At 47.5% G+C, this 17628-nt stretch overlaps 1 protein-coding gene across 5 annotated transcripts in view; it reads left to right on the forward strand.

Moving 5' to 3' along the window:
• The window catches only part of CABP1 (calcium binding protein 1), a 36475-nt gene that overhangs the window by 15119 nt on the left and 3728 nt on the right, over positions 1-17628 (forward strand). The window contains exons 2-7 of one of the 5 annotated variants that reach the window (XM_048821744.2): positions 4220-4338; positions 9853-10029; positions 13851-13881; positions 14464-14607; positions 16249-16358; positions 16968-17115. In XM_048821744.2, the coding sequence (XP_048677701.1) occupies positions 4294-4338; positions 9853-10029; positions 13851-13881; positions 14464-14607; positions 16249-16358; positions 16968-17115 (655 nt within the window). In that variant the 5' untranslated portion in view covers positions 4220-4293. Of the gene's footprint in view, positions 1-4219; positions 4339-9852; positions 10030-13587; positions 13694-13850; positions 13882-14463; positions 14608-16248; positions 16359-16967; positions 17116-17628 lie in introns of those variants that run through there. The other 4 variants (XM_048821742.2, XM_048821745.2, XM_075120227.1 and 1 more) reach the window with 4 other exon arrangements.

Raw genomic sequence — 17628 nt, forward strand, 5'->3', positions numbered from 1 at the left:
CTCCATCCAAGCCAGGCTCCATGTCCCATCCTTGGGATTCTTAGTGGGGATGCAAGGACCCAGGTGACAGTTGAATCTCACAAAAGCCCAGTAATGTTTCAAAAAGTTTTATGAAACAATTCCAGACTTTTCTAAAGAAAACCTAATATGTGTGGGCAAACATATATGCACACATCACCTGCACCCACACACACATAAATCCACCCACTGATGTGCACCCACATGAAACACTTGTGTACACACGTAACCGTCTGCTGACTCCTAGGGTTCTTTTCCTCCCAGGCACAGAAGCTTGAGAGGTAGAGGAGGGGTAAAGACAGATTTCACTGGCCTTTTTGCATTTCTGGCTCCCTCCCTCCAGATTTCTTAATACCCCTTCTGCCAGCTTTGATGCCACATCTCATTGCGCATCACTAGAGGTGCTGAGGATGGGAATGGGAATCGGACCACAGCCTGTAAAATGAATTGGCTGTGCAGGATGTGCATCAGTAGATGTGCTTAGGCCAGTGATACTCAGACCTCAGTGGTTCAGGAGCCAGCAAAATGACTGACCAAGTATTATTATTTTATCAACTACAATTGGTTATTAACATAATAAAAGCATCCTGATTGGTTAATAACTTCGATTGGTTAATAATTAAATCATACAGTGTTTTAATATCATGTGCTGCAAAGAGCTGCAGGACACACATTAAAGAGCCACTTGTGGCTCATGAGCCTCAGTCTGAGTATCACTGGCTTAGGTTCTCTACTACCTAAATTGGAGGCTTGCTGGACAGGTGCTCTGTTTCTTTGACTTTAGAGGAGTTCTATGTACAGAGGGAGGGGCTGAAGATTTAGGATTATGTTCATGTTGCACACTTGAGTGCAAAATGGGTCCAATCCCGGATACACCACACCCTTCCGGATCTGGAAGTGCTCCTCTTGGCCTTTCCCCTATGCCGGGGTAATCAGTTTTTTTTGTCAAGGTCCAAATTTCTTGGTCAAGGTATAGTCAAGGTCCAGACTCCAGAGAAAATAAAAGATTTCATGGTCCATTCAAAAGCATTGGGCAGTCCAGATTTGGCCCTTGGTCCACTTATTGACTACCCTTGCCTTATGCTCTGTCTGTCTTCTGTCCTGTCCCCCCTGCAGTTCCCTGCCTTTCCACTTTCTCCTGTAGCAGCTTGGGTGATTTGATTAATCCTTCTGCCAGTGCCATCTCTGGGGATAGAAGTCTGGATAAATTGCTCCGTTTCCTCCCCTCTCGGACGACACAGGCGGCAGATATTTATCAATTGCAGGGCGTTCCTGGCCCTATGCTGCCTGTCACAATGAGATTCATGAGCAGCAGGGAGGTGATTCTCTTGTAGGTTTGCTCTGGAATTGGAATAATTTGTCTCGGGAAGGAGCAAGATGTCTCACTTGCTATGTGGCAGCTTCTGCTCAAGGGAGACAGGCACTTTGTCAATAAACAAGGAGCCCAGGGATGGTTCCAGCTGACAAAGAACATTATTAACGGCCAACAGCTTGGCCCAGAATAGCACTTCATTAGCATCTCTGAACAGTGCAGGCTCAAATCAGTAGCCACATACACCGGAGAGGAGGAGCTAGGAGCTCCCCCATGGCTAGTACTTCCTCTAGCTCTCCTGCTGAGTGAGGCTGGGACCAGATCAAACTCCCGCTCCCAAACATGGTCCTGCGTTTTCCCCTGCATCTGTGGTTCTCAAACTGTGGTTCACAAAACAACAGAACAGAAAGAAGATCTGATTCACTGACACTACTGCAGGGAGGGGTGAATTACAGTTCTTTGTGCAACCTAATCCCGCTCTACTCCGAGGGAAGGTGGGCTGTGATACCAGCATTGTGCTCCCTGGAGGGGTTCTGCAGGGATTGGGAGTGTGGAGGCAAGAGATGCTAAATTTCCCATCAGGGCTCCATAGGGACCCTGCCCATGGAGTCTCCTCAGGGGATGCCCTGACCTGTGCTTCCCCATCCTCCCTGCCCAAACCCCTCTTCAGGATTAGATAACACCCATTTGCCCTGGGTGGTAGGCAGTTTCTGGCCAATTTCTGCCACCACAACCTCCTCCATAGTGAACTTTCCATCTTGGAGGCTGTATGTCTTTCAGATGCTGTTGGTATAACCATGTGCAGGATCTGTCCCAGAGAATGCACTGGAGAAGGGACTCAAGGGGCACTGAGAGGCTGGCTATAGCGTGTGGAGATTTCACCTTTGTATAATACTAGCAGAATGAGGAGTAATTCCTTCTGGACTGGAACTGGAGACGCTGTCAGCTCCCATCACAGTCAGGGCTCCTAAACCAATCCTTGAAGCGACTCTTGGTAGAAGAGACCACAGCGTTGTGGAATATCTGTGAATTCTCTTCACACCCAGGGATCCTACAGCATTTCCTACAGCCGGATAGTATGAAAGCAGAAAAATTACTTCTTTGCTGTTGCCTTGACAGTTCATCCTTCTCCATTCTTACAATCCTACAGGTGAGAACTCATGAAAGGGGAATAACCCTATGTCTCCAGCACAGCAGCACAAGGGCTAAGATCCTGGGGTGGATCCCTTAACAGCTGTTGTTGGAACCACACTTGTGAACAATGTCTTAAAGCAGTTCCGCTGTAGGTGAGAACTCCTAAATCCCCTAGCAGATTAATGAATGTTCTAAAGTACAGCAGAAGCTCCAGCATCACCTCTGTCTTTGCAGTTATAGATGGAAGCGGCTCTCCATTCCATGGTCTAGTTATTCTTGTGGATCCGCAGCCATGGTGGCTTCATAGCTAAGGATGCATCCACCATTAAATTCAAAGCCCTATTGCAATGGATGGTGGTGGATCCTTTCTGTAATTTAAACCTCCCTTCAGACTGAACGTTCTCAGCCTTCTCAAAGTCTGAAGCCAGAAGTAAATTTGTTTAGGACTCAAATGCTGATTGTTTCAGGGATGGGTATTGCATTGTCCTGTGATGGGGAAGGAGCAAGATTCTGTTACCTCCATGTGCCTTAGAATGAGAGAAGGGCCTAATCCTTGCAGTTCACATTCAGATATATGTGGTGGAGGCCTTAGATTTCCAGGGTGTTTGGAGCTGAGTGTTTGGTTCAGCTCACTGCAAATATGGCGTGATCTATGAAATTTGGATCTGGAATTTGAACTCTTTCCCAGTACATCCCCAGAACTTGGGTCAGTCCAGATCCAGGGGCAGAGTCAGCACTAGGCATAAGCAGACACAGCAATTGCTTAGGGCCCCAAGCAGCTCAAGAGGATCCCATATTAATTATTATTTGTGTGTGTGTGAAAGAGAAATGTGTGTGAGAGAGAAATATTCCTGCTTAGGGCTCCCAATAGGCTAGTACCGGCCCTGTCAGGGGTTTGGTTGGGCCCATCTCTGCTCACATGTGTGCAGGGAAAAGCCAACCACTTGTTTTTTAACTACAGAAGGCAGGGGAGACTCTGGCATTTGGCTGGCACTTCATCTCTCCTTCATTATGAAAATTTACTCTCTGAAGGTGAAGCGGGGTCTAGAGGAATTGGGTTGCTGCCTTCAGCTACTTGCTTTGGCCATAGCAGGAAAAGAGCAGTAAAAGAGCCAGCTCCTAGGTCTTCTATTGTTTGTAGACCAGGAGCAGGTCCCATCCAGATAAATAGTCCATTGCTGTGCTGGTCTGAGCTTTGGTCTCCGCTCAGAGCCTCTAAGTGGATTGCCTTCCAACTAGCCTGGCTCTTTGGTAATTGAAAAGCTCAGAGAAATTGGAAATGGGGGCGGGGGGGGGGGGGGCAGGGGAAATACAGAATGAGATATTCACTGGCTGTGTGGACCCAAAGTAGCCAGATTCCCTGGGCTTGTCATTGAAATCACTTCTTATGGTGACTCTCTGCTTTAATTTCCCCTGAATCAGCCCTCTCCCATGAGTGAAACAATCTTCACTGCAGATTGAGGGGGGTGGGAGGGATTTGAGCATTAATCTGATGTAGATTATACCTCCACCTCCCTCTTTCTGTCCTCCCTCTCTCTCTTCCTCTTTCTCTCTCTTTCTATTTCTCTCCCCTCCCTCTCTTCCTACTTCATCTTTTCAAGAAAGTGAACGTAAAGTAAAAACACAGAAAGAGAGGGAGACTCTGAGAAAGAGAGAGAGAGAGGCAGAGAGAAAAACCGCCCTGAAGAGGGAAGCCCCAGCAGCCAATAACTTTTTGGATTTGACTGGTGCTGCCTTTCTTGCTTTGCTCCCAAGGAATACCTTTAATGGAATCAATTGCCTCGGTTCCTTTATAACCAAGTCCATCGGAAAGGCAGACTCAACATATTATGGGCAACTGTGTGAAGTCTCCACTGAGAAACCTCTCGAAAAAGGTATGTTCCCTGAATCCAAGTGAGTTATGCGTGTTTCAAACCCTGCTTCTTGGGACGGGTGACATTGTGGGTAGATGGGAAGGGAAGGTGGGAGGAACATGCAGACTTGTCTGCAAATGGTTCAGCTCCCTCCAGAAGTCCTTTTCCTAAGAGCTGTTAATGCAAATGCACTGTTCAGAACCTGTGATGATGAACGCCACAGCTGGTCTGTGAATAGGTGTGTACGTACGTGAGTAGGCAGGTTTCCATCATGTCTGTAAGTGTGTGCATGTGCATATACATGTATTTGTCCACTTGCATGTGGTGCACGTGTTTGTGCACATATTATTTGGTTATATACGCACGTGTGAGCGTGTGCACACATTTGTGTGGGTATGCATGTGTGCAAGTTAAGACGTATCTGTCTATCGACGTGTGTGCATGTGAAGGTGTGGGAGCACACAAATTTGTTAGCATATGTCCCTCTCTATGTGTATGCAAATGAGCACATGAATGTGTGTGTTGCGTGTGTGTGCATTTCCGTGTGTATATCTGAATGTGTGTGCATACTCATGCATATGTGTGCAACATCTGTGAGTGAGGATGTGTGGTTAAGTGTATGCATGAGCGTATGTCCACACATATATGTGTGTGTGTGTGCGCATTTGTGTCTGCATGTGTGCATTTATTCTTGGGTGTCCTCACATATGTGTGGATCTGAGTATTTGTGTATTTGCATATTTGTATGTATCCATGTTTGTGCCCGTATTTATGTATATGTGGGTGCCTGCTTTCTGTGGTACGTGTCTGCATGTGTTTGGTCATGTTTGCTCAGGTATGTGTGTTCATGCTTTCCCTCATGTGTAAGCATGCCCCATGTGCGTACACATTCATGCCCACCTGTACTGCCATGTGTGTCTGGTTGCATTTTACCTGTGGGCTGCTGTGTGCTTAGGTCTCAGAATGGTTCAGGGATTAATTAGATTTAGGAGCTGTGCTGCCACTATGGGCTGAATTGGCAATGGGAATGGTTCTCCCTGGGCACTGTGAGTATCAGGATGAGGAAGGCGTTGAGATAGAATGCGCCCATTAGGCCAGCTGGAGGAAGGAATTCACTTGGGGACGCTGAACCAAATAATAATTCACCACGAAATGATCTGCTTGTTCCTTACAAAGGGGAAGGTTGTAATAGGCAATGGCAGTGCACCGCACTGAGGGAGCTCACGGCATGGAGGCCTCAGTGGCAGTGAAATGGCATTGCTGTCGGGAAGCCATGATGAGGGGACCTCGCCAGCAACGAAGCGGCACTGCCATGAGGAAGCTCACAGTGCAGAGGTCTTGCCAGCAGTGAAATGGTGCTGCTGTGAGGACGCTCATTGCAGCCTGGAGTCACTGAGTACCTTGCCAGCCATGGAACGGCCCTGCCACAAGGACGCTCACAGTGTGGAGGCCTTGCTAGCAGTGAATGTTTTCTGGCCTTGGGTTTGTCACTTTTGTGGAGCAGCTCATGGTTGCGAGCTCAGCTACCACAAACAAGGCACAAGTTAAATCTGGAGTGTTTCTTGGTAATGACAAAGCATTGCTGTGTGGGAGGGAGGGAGCCCACCTACCCCAGCAGACCCAACTGATTTATGGGGTATGTAATGAGGCAATTCATTCCAAAGCAGCTAGACAGTGCTGAGCTCTCCCTTTTGGTCAGTGTTACCCTGGGGAAGAAGCAGGAGAAGCACTTGGGGTTCAGCCAGCTGGAGGTGCCTAAACTTTGCACATCTGAAAGGGCCATTCTGGCAATTTGCAGTCTGCCTCCAATGCACATAAAATGGAACAGAATGTACCTGCACTCATCTCTCATGTGGAGATGTGGTTTCCAGAGAATACAGGTCCCAGCATGCAGTGGGCCCTGACTGCTTAGATCAAAATGGAGCATTGCATTCTGGGTCTTGTAGCTTGTTTAGGCCCTGCCTTTATTTGTATTTAATTCTTCATTCCTAAGAGCCATTTAAAGTGATGCATTCTGCACATAGTTCCAGAGAGTAGGAATGAAGGGGTTAAGGTGAGGAAGCCCACAGGCCGCATTATAGAACTCTGCAAGCTTCGCTTTGGCCCATATATTAAGGCCTCAGGGCCCAGTGCTGTGAGGTGCTGAGTCCCCTACACCGCTGTTGACCTCATTGCAGCCTGGAGTTACTCAGTACCTTTTAGGATCAGACCATTACATGACATAACCTCAGACTGCCGCTCTGTGTAACATTCCTCCTCTCTTCCTCAGGTTTTGACATTGGCAGAGTGAGGGGAAACTTAGTGAGCAAGGAGAGATGGGACATAGGTTGAACTAGACTTTGTCAGGGAGATTTCTCCCACTGTCCCCAGCTCCACTGAGTTTTCATGTCCTGTTCTGAGACTGAGGAACCACCTTGGCTAGAATGATGCCAAGCAGGGCCCTCTTCTTGCTGGTCTCCTCCATTTGTTCCTTCCGAACGCAGTCTGTCAAGTGGAAACAGAGACTTTAACGTAACTAGGAGAACAGGGTTAGGAACCTGGAGGCCTCTTGCTTTTGATAAACCTCCCTCAGGGAGAGGAAGGATGGATTTTGCATGACAGAGATGCTGCCTTCTGCACTTCTTTGAGCATTGTGGGGGGGAATTATTTCAAATTGAGGCAAGGGGGCAAGCAAAGCTTCGGTGACAGATAATCGTCTGTCACCCAAACCCTCTCCCTAGCAGCTTCTCTCACTGCAGTGCTCCCAGCACACTCTTTATTATGGAGGCAGCACAAGAAGCTGTGTAAGGATCTCTACACAGACAAACTGAGACTTCCCTGAGTAGCTTAGACAGAGGAGGAAGCCCTGGAAATGGTGGATGTGAAGTGCCCTGATAGAGCAGGGAGCGGGCTCACTTTGAACTCTGGCAGACAAGACAGAAAGTTCAGAATAATCTGGAGGGACGGGATGGCTCAGGGGGGTATGGTTTGGGACTGGTGTATGGACCTTTTCACCTCCGCCTCCCTAGTTCACATCTGTCTCTAGTTAATCGTCATTGAAATTCATTCCCATTCAGTCTCTTGTTGGTAGCCCCCTATTTAGTGCACAGTGACCGCACAGCAGTAAACACCACTGTCACAACACTAATTGACCGTCTCATCAGAGGCACCTAGGTGTAAATGGGATAAATTTCAGTACTTCGGAGTGGCCCTCGGGGTCAGGACTGAGGCACATTGGCAGGGGAATGTGGGGGAAGCCGGCTCTGCTTCTGCCTCTACAGTGGCTGAATAGAAACCTTCATTCTTCAAGTCACTCTGTTTGGCACCTTTTGCCAGTTCTACAGCCACCTCTCTGTTGGAGTCCAGCCAGGTGCTTTTATCACCACAGGAGTGGCTGTGGGGTTTTATTGGGTAGGGGAGAGGAGAAGGGCTTGAGTCTTCCTCACTGTTACCTTGCTGCCATCAGTACTCAGATCTGCATGTTGCTGCTTCTGCCACTAACAGGTGGCTGGCCTCATTTTGCCTTGTATCCATCTGGCGGAGGAGGTGTCTCCTCTGCTTTGGCTTGATGTGTTTATGGGACACATGCGGGAAGGGAGACTTTCCAGCACCAGATGGGGGGGGGGGCAGCGCAAATGGACAGCAGCAGCAACTGGTGCTTTGTAGGGCAGTTTTCCGTGAGCCCTGTTAATGACCCTGGGTCACTAGCAGCAGAGGGGTGAGGGGAGACTCACATGGTGTCACACTAGGCCAGAGAAGTCCAATTCCCTTTCCCTGCACTACCTGTGGTTCTATGGATCAGCCTGTTCTGTGTCTCTGGCAATTCTCTCGTCAGACTTGTGATTTCTGTCCACATAGGAAAATAATGGGCTAATCTCATCCTTCATGGAACTCCACTGACTTCATAATAAGCTTGAGAGACTAGGTGGCTCAGGTAGGGATTAGGACTAGGCTTTGGAACCTTTCACCTTTCATTTGGCTTCAATGGAATTACTCCTGCAACAGATTTGGCCTGACGTGTATATTTTCAATCTCTCATATTATATATTGAAAAAGACTCTGGGAAATAAAGCTGGTGATTTATAAAATATGTTGTACCAAAGTGACAAATGTTCACGTCATTATCACACAAATGTCAAGACCATTAGTTGCGCCCGTGATGTGCCAGGTGTGGATTGATGTTAGTCTGTTATATTTGTAAAGATAAATTCCCCATCTGCCATGTATAATCAGGTAAAGGGTTTCCTTCCCATCTGTGATTGCAATTAGAACCCTGTTATGCTATTTCCTTTCTTTTGTGAGTTTCTTTTTGTGTGATATTGGTCTTGGTGCTTTTGGTTGATAGTCACATGACATTATACATGAGCAGATTGTCTTAAGACTGTGTTTTAAAATGTAAACTATAAAGCATGTGTGCGATGCAGTATCATATGGCAGACGCAGCAAATAGCTACAATAAATGTGAGCAAGTGTGAGTGGGGAGCAAGTGTGGCCTGTTTCTCAGCCCTGAAAGAAGAAGTTCATGATTTAAGGGATGAGTCAATATAAAAAGACAATGGCTGTGGACAAAGCCTCCCAGATGAACTCTGGGAATGCCATCGGTACAAGCAGGAGCTCATTCCTGAAGCAGAAATATGATTGTTAATGTTTATTGTATAAAACCAAAGGTCCTGTGGGTAGTGCTGGCTTTTTATAGCTGCATGGGAATACCAGGATGAGACGTTTCCGCCAGAGAAAAGCATTTCTATATAAGGAAAGCAGTGACTCCTCAGTGGAGCCTGGAGCTCCAACCTCAGATTCTATTCTGCAGTACCAACTGGCTGGGATGTGTGGACTCCTTGAGAATGGTCTGTGAAAATGCAGCGCAGACAAGGCTTCAGGGACTTGGATTGTAAGTGACCTGGACAGACTACAGTCTCATAGTCTCGGTCAGTTATTGTAACTCATTAGAACTGTGATTGTCTGGAACTCAGCTCGCTGACACTGTAAACGGCTGTCTGACAGTTTTAGTACGACTATGGTACAGGTGTTAATACAGAGCTGTAAGCTGTTGAACTCTGTTGCCTGAAAGTGACTTGAAGCCAAACTTAGTCTCTCTGTGCAGGTTCTGTGCCTGCTGTTCAGTGGAGGTCCCTGATGTAAGCTTCTCTCTCAGTAATCTCCTTCTGTACACACACAGACTGCAGGCCACACATGAAATCATTTACTCTGGGGCTGGAGACAGGAGGGGCGGGAGATGTTCATTTTCTATCCTGGCCCTTTCATCTGTAGCTGGAGGGATGTGTGCAGCTTTGAGAAAGTTTGATGTCATTTCAAAGTGAAATCTTCCTGGTTGGCTGGACTTTTATCAGCCATTGACAGTGAACTCCTGTACCTACTGCTTCTATACAAGCCTGTACTAGACTGGTGGGAGGGACCCAGCATGGAAAGATGAAGGAAATTTAGGGCTAATTACTCTGTCAGGCAGCCCAGTAAAACATCAGATCAAAGACTGAGAGAGAAGGGGAGGTAACTTCCTCTGTTGTATTGTTTACTTGCTGCTGATTGGCTGGGAAGATTCGTCATGAGGAGAAGACCTGCTATAAGGCTGTTCAGACCAGTGAAGAGGGGCCGTCAGCCTGCGAGTACCAAGGTCCACTCATGATGCTGGCCCAGAACTGCGCCGTCATGCACAACCTGCTGGGGCCAGCATGCATCTTCCTGAGGAAGGGCTTCGCAGAAAACAGGCAGCCTGTACGTAAGTTACACCCTGCCGGGCGAGAAACATACAAAACACAATGCCCATATTGCCGCAAACGTGTAGCCACACATATGCCTACGTACATGGGACTCTGAGATCCCCCAACCACAGTAAACATACAGCCTCAGACCTGCAAATGCAGACTTACAGACTCACATACATGCTCAGGCATGTGAACTGGAAGATGTGCAGAGATACCCTGGCACCTAGGTTGTAGGCATTGTAGAAATACGTATACAGATCGATAGATCAGTGCACACTGAAACACTCACACAGTCATATGGATGCAGATATACCTGAGGCTTCCAATGTTCAAATATGACACTCCAATGAGACATCCACATCCCATATATGGAGGCTCAGATTAGTACATAGGGCCTAAATGGCCATTATATGTGCTTCACTGGATCAGACTGTCCCATAATGTGCTCACATTTGAAAACTGGGCCCATCAATACACAGAGATGAGCATATTCAAATATGCCCTGAGATGCATACCTGTCTATATTCACTCTGACACACAAGCTCAGATTCATATACACATTCATGCACGCTCTCATGTCTGCACAGGAGAACACATACATGCAAACCCCAAAATAGCTACCTGTTCACACACCTTCAAATAAGCAATGCACAAACAAGTACCAGTACCTACACCCCCTCTAATATACAGCACACACCCATATCGATATTTCTACCCATCCAAGCATATATATGCATACATATACATCCATTCCTGCAACCTTAAAATATGCACAAATATACACACAGACATGTCAAATGTACATAGAGACATGCTTACATACTGTATGTTCACAGTAATATAAAGCACATACCCCTGTACACAGACATTTAATATCTATACTAACGTACTTAAACACATATACACAGACACCATATTATTAACACACATACAGGCATATATGTGATTAGGTGTACACACTTGCATATACTCATCCAGTACATTACATGCTCTTCCAGTCAAACAAAGCTCATCCTCAATGTCTGAGATTCGTGGCAGTTAAAATCCAGTTGTCAGGAATCCCTCCATAATAAATCTCTGCTCTATATACTCACATGCAAAGACACACTTGTCCTTAGCTGGAATAGAATCAAGGACCTTTAGTTCCAAAACGTAGTCCCCTTCCACTTGAGCTAAAGGCAAGTTATTGCTCACTGTAAGTTTTTATTCTCTGCAGCCTCCAACCACTAGCAGACAATCGCATATTCCATTAGCCAGTACATTAAAACACATGCAGAAATATTCTCAAGGAAGTGCACACACACATATATATACTGGCACACAAACATCTACCAAATCATATGTGATTATATAAAGAACTGGATCCAAATTCCATTTAGAATGTCAATAGCTTGCGGGTGACTATATCCACCATGTTCAGAGCCTGGAAATTCATAATATCCTAGGAGGCTCCAGAGAGAGGAGCACAGACATCTCTGACAACAGCCCTGGTGCAGAGTGAATGTATTTTAAAACAGCTGTTCTCCCCGTTGACTCTTTAGACCAGCAGGATTTAGTGTGCATAGGACAGAAATAAATGAATTCCAGAAAGTTTCTTATGATGATGATCACCTCTAGTGTATTCCTAGGACCTGAGCTCTTTGAACAGGTGTATCCCTTTTTCCATATGTTCTCCTCAGAAAGCTTTACACTGCTTCAGCTGATTTCTTCTTAAGCAGATGTTTTCCTATTTAATCATTTTTAAGGGAGCTTCCTTGGACTTTAAAACAGAAAATTTCCTCATAACACCAGTTACAGCTTGGGCTAGATTTTCCAAGGGACCTGGAGTGGCCTCTTATTTTGCACATACAGTCATTGGCCCCCTCTAATGATAGAATCTGCACACACAAAGAAGTGCTCACATCTCTGCACATGCAAATGCCTCTATGTGCCAAAATAGAGGCCAGGCTGAAAAAGTCTTGAGACTTCCTTGTGGACATTCTGGTGTGTTAATGACGCTGGCTGTAATGGGGTTTCAGACATCTACTGTGCTACAGCCTGGCCTAGTGGTTAAAGCACAGGCCTAGACGGCAGGAGATCTGCGTTCTCAGCCAGGTGCTGCCACAGATGCAGTGAGTAACTTTGCATGAGTCAATTCACTGTTCCGTAAAATGGACTTGATGATGATACCTCTGTATCTTGAACATTACTGATCAGACTGGTGGTGCTCAAGAAGGACTCCTGGGGTCATTAAAGTTCATAAAGAGTTTGGAGACTCTTGGCCGGAGATATGCATACAGTGCTTAATGTGTAATGAAAGAGGTGCCGGGGCTCAAGCAATTTTTTTACTTTCATAACTGACGCGGCAAGCCCGGAGATACGGGGCTACGAACTGCCAAGCCCAGAGGGGCTAGGACTCAGCCCTGGCACAGATTAAGCACTATGTTACTGATCATGTGTCTCTGTAATTCATTATGATATCACTGAGAGGAAGGCAATGAGGCCTCCTGTGCCTGCTTTAAAGAATGTGAACTCTTTTACAAATCAGTTTCTATGAAAGCAGAAGAAATGGGATGACATGTTTGAAATTACCAGATCTGTGAAGGATGAAACTGCAGAGCTAGAGCGCTCTGAAAGTTCCATGCAGCACAGAGATGCCTCTGGGAAGGTTATGAATGACAAGCTGATCACTTCTCTGGCACAGCCCCTGTTTGCACAGACATAAACCAGTGTGTGTCCTACTTTGCTGTATTCTCCGGGTAGCTGCCGCTAGAGTTACCACAGAAGCCTGTGGTTAATTAGCAAGAGCTCATCCTTATGAAACAGATCAAGGGCACAGTCTCCAGGAACCTGTGGTGAGGCTGCAGACCCCTGGGAGATGAGGGGAGAAGCCAGGACTCAGACAAGAAAGGAAATTTCATCTCTGTTTCCAAATTCTCAGATATTCTGGATTTGCCTGGGAGCCATGAGTGGAGTTAGAAGGGGTTTTTAGTAACCAGAAAGCAGTGCATTTCCACGCTCATTTTTCTTCCTCTTGATGCAGTCTCTGGAGTTTTCCTATACTCTTTTACATCCCTCCCCTCTCTGAAAAACAACACCCAAATTGGATGTTTGAAGTTGCAGTGTTTCCTGATCATGGTGAATCCTTGTCCTGTTTTGTTTGTAGATGACCTTGCTGCTGTATATTTTGTTTCTCTGCCTGGGCTTGAAATGTTTGTATCTGGGGTGAACTCACTGCTTCTACAGTTCCAGTCCCTCCTTAGAGGAGTGGCTCTAGGAAATAGGGTTGCGAGAGCTCATGGTTGCTCTCCATCACTCTAGGCTTGCTGATTGTGAAGCAGCTCACAGCTATTTCCAGACCCAGATGTTCCCAGCAGGAATTACTGTAGGGAATATGGTAAGAGCTTCAGAGGAGCTCCGAACTACAGCAGTGCCAGACTCTGCCACACAGAGTCGCTGTAGGGGAATGATACAGGCACACTGTGGAGGCTCTCAGTGCCAGCTCATCCATCTGGAGTGGAGTGCTGGAGTCTGTTTGAGAAGCCCGTGTTGCCCTGGACCTGAGGTGTGGAACAATACTTCTATTTGGCCACCTGGGCAGCAGGCGAAATGGAGATGGGCTTCCACAGAGAAGTGTGCAGGCAGCTGCTGGCACCCTCCTAATAGGAAAGGGAGTGATGTCAAAGCCTTGCCAGGTAGATGGGATTAAACATGTCATCACCTTCTTGTTTCTTCTGTCACTTTCTTGCTTGTGCGTGATGCTCCCAGACCTGCCTGTATTCATGAGTGCTATTCTGAGACCACTTTTCTATCAAATGGTTGGGTTTAACAGAAGATGTTCTTTCATTGCAGGACAGAGAACTGCGACCAGAAGAAATTGAAGGTAAAACTTTGACCCTTCCTCCATGTCTCACTTTCTCTCTGCTCAGTGAAAACATACTGCTGGCCAGACTGATCACAGGGGGGAGAAATCTGGGGTAAAACTAGGTAGATGAGCTCATAACTGTTCCCATTCTAGCCACTCCCTGCAGAAGACATCATAGGGAATGGTGCAGGAGTGCTGACTTTGGGGCAGCTCATATACACTCCACCTTCTGACAGAAGGGCTGTAGAGTGTAGTGTTGGAGTGATGATTCTGGGGGAGATCACATTTGCTCCATCTCCTGCAGGAGGGCTGTAGAACATAGTGTAGGAGTGCTGACCATCTGGCCATTCAAAGACTCTGCAGTCTGAGCAGGGACTGCTGTGGGGAATTGTGCAGCAGTGCTCGTGGTGGTGGAGCTCAGAGCTCCTCCAGTTCCAGCTTGTCTCCAGGGAATCTGCAGGGGGAATGTGCACCTTCTTGAAGAACATCTCTGAGATCCTAGCATGCCAGAGTGCTGCTGACTCCTTGTCGGGGGTGTTCTGGGAACTGTGTCTAATACCATCACTGACAGCATTGTCCTTATCGGATTCACTCTGACAGAGTTAAGAGAAGCCTTCAAGGAGTTCGATAAAGACAAGGATGGGTTTATCAACTGCAGGGACCTGGGGAACTGCATGCGGACCATGGGCTACATGCCTACCGAGATGGAGCTCATAGAGCTATCCCAGCAAATCAACATGAACTGTGAGTGTGACCCCTCGCTTGCATGTTCCCCTCTCACTGCCATTCTCTGCCTCCATGCATTGGGCTTTAGCTGTCAGTCTCTTGCTCTCATCTGTTCCTCTTCCTTTGTTGTCCTGGCTGCCTGCCTGTCTGTCACCCTCTCTCTGCTAGTCCATCTGTCTGTTTGCCTAGTTCTCTGGGCATCAGTCAGTTTGCTTGTCTCCAACCTACCAACCTATCTGGGTTTGTAGATAGTGAGGTATAAGAGCAATATGTTGAGACAGACACACCAACATAGGACTTCCCTTGGTGTGTGCACAGTCAACTGTTGCCCTTTTAAGGATGTTTAATGCACTGTTGTGCAGCTGCTGCATGTTGTTGTATTGAACCTGGTCTCTAGGTGGTCTGTGCTGAGGAGGGAGACTGGGTGCTAAGAGGAGGGAGATCCTTTGGTGTGAGGGTGGTGCTATGTCAGAGCAGAATGCTGGGGTGTTCAGCTTGAGGTGTGAGTGTATTGAGGAGATAGCTCTGGTGTGTGGGTATTGATGGGCTGAGGGGCTACCCTCTGTCCATCTGCTGTCACACAAAAGGTGGAATAATGGGGAAGTGTATTCACAAACATGTCTGTGATTGGATATGGCTGTATTTGTGCCCTTTCCTTCTATCGTCAGTTCTTTGTCCTTACACTGTCTGCAGCAGTGCTGTATGGTGCCCACGGGAGTATTCACTAGGCATTATTTGTTGTACTCCCTGGGCTAGAAAGTATTAATCATCCAGAGAGGGAGCAGAAACAGTACCATGTGAGAATAACACATAACAAATAGTAGATAACAAGGGCACTGGTTGCCATGTGATCCACAGGCTGTATAATTAGGTCAGGCGATCAGGTGATCCACAGGCTGTATAATTAGGTCAGGCGATCAGGTGATCCACAGGCTGTACAATTAGGTCAGGCGGTCTGGTGATCCACAGGCTGCATAATTAAGTCAGGCGGTCTGGTGATCCACAGGCTGGATAATTAAATCAGGCGGTCTGGTGAACCACAGGCTGGATAATTAGGTCAGGCTGGTGATCTGACAAACAGGTAGGAATTTGAGGAACTATTCACCAATTGCAGATACTTCATAAACAGGAAAATGCATTAATTTGTTGAATACATTGTTTGTTACAAATAGCTTGTCCAGCTGTGGTGTTGAATTTCTGGGGCAGATTTTCTCCCCTGCTCCAGTGCAGTGTAGGGCCCATATAGGAGATACAGCTGGTTGAGGCAGAATTCTCTCGGTTGAGACACATCCACGGGGCTGCCATGTCCTTGCCCGGTCACAAGCCCTGAGGTATGGTGTATGCTGGGAGCAGATTCATAGCACACAGTGCTGTGGGGATTCTGAACTGCCTGCCCCTCATAGGCAGCCTGGGATGGGCTGCTGTAATTTAGAGGAGCTGGGACCCTTTCAGCCCTGCCCAGAATCCAGAGGGTGCAGAGGTGGTGTAAAGTCATGTTTGCTTCTCCTCCCCCTGAACTGCACTCTTTGTGCTGTGCCTCCCATGGGTGGCTGATCTCCAGTGGAAGCCATGTGTGGATGTGTTACCCTGGGTGCTCGGCTAGGCTAAGGAAAAAGGGCGTATTAATGTCTTACACACAAATTTCCCCTTGGTCCCAAGTGGGCGGCCATGTGGATTTTGAAGATTTTGTGGAGCTGATGGGACCAAAGCTTTTGGCAGAAACTGCAGATATGATTGGTGTAAAGGAGCTACGTGATGCCTTCAGAGAGGTGAGCTCCCCCCCCTGTGCTGCGGGACCCCCTCAGAGAGGTGAGCGCCCCCCTGTTCTGCATCACCCCCTCAGAGAGCTGAACACTCCCTGTGTTGTGTGACCCCCTCAGAGATGAACACTCCCTGTGCTGTGTGACCCCCTCAGACAGATAAGTGCCCTCTTTCATGTAGTAAAAGTGGAGAGAAGTGGAGAGCAAAGGCAGGAAAGAGAAAAGACCAGTGGGGGAATGAGGAGGAGGAGCGAGCATATATAGTAAAGAGGGCCCTAAGAAGGAAAGAAGAGAAACCAAGTATGGAAAAGAGAGGAGCACAAGGAGAGCGAAGGCCCAAAAGGGAACAAAGGGGGAAGATGGGCCAAGCACAGTAATAATGTATGGGGTCTGTGAGGAGAGGAAAAGGACCTGCTGGAACAGACTGGCCCCAGAGCAGGAGGAGAGAAGATGCCTAGGGAAGGAAAGAGGGAGCCAGGAGGGACTCAGGGGACCTCATGGACAAATATGTGCACTCCAAAGGGGAAAACATGGGACCCGAGTCTGGAGACTGTGGGTTCCCAGGGTCCGCTCCAGCTGACTGTGCTCTTTCTGCTGTTGTTTGTTGCCTCCCTGCAGTTTGACACCAATGGCGATGGAGAGATCAGCACCAGCGAGCTGCGGGAGGCCATGAAGAAGCTGCTGGGGCAGCAGGTGGGCCATCGGGATATTGAAGAGATCATCCGAGATGTGGACCTGAACGGAGATGGGCACGTGGATTTTGAAGGTGAGAGAGAATGTGCTACTGTCCATCTTCACTGGGGTCAGGCAGGATTTCGGATCAGAGACTGGCTCATTGCCCTGCTCCAGGAATGGAGGAAGGAAAATGATCTCTATGTTCTAAGAGGCCCAGGTATCTGTGGAATGGGGTGAGAGGCAGCTGGGTCAGAATCTCCTAGGATTTTCCCTAGTTAGGATAAGGCTATTAGGGGAGAGATGGATGGTGTAGGAAATTCCTGGTTAGTAGTGTCTGGCTGTACAACTCTTCTCAATGCATCTCATTGTTAAGCGTGTCTCCCTGAATCACATACTAGGACAGACTGTCCTTGTGTCAGAGGAGAAACCTCTCTGTGGCCATGGGCAGCCCAATGGTGGATTTCTGTTTCCTCCCTGATGCCCTCTGGGTACAAATGCAGGTAGCTAGCCTGAGCTGCTACCCATGCTGCCGTGGCCACACTGCTATTTTCGTGTGCTAGCCTGAGCAGAGCTAGTGCATTTACATTTACTCAAGCTGGGAATC

The sequence above is a fragment of the Caretta caretta genome, chromosome 15 (genome assembly GCF_965140235.1).
Source record: "Caretta caretta isolate rCarCar2 chromosome 15, rCarCar1.hap1, whole genome shotgun sequence".
NCBI classification, from domain to species: domain Eukaryota; kingdom Metazoa; phylum Chordata; order Testudines; family Cheloniidae; genus Caretta; species Caretta caretta.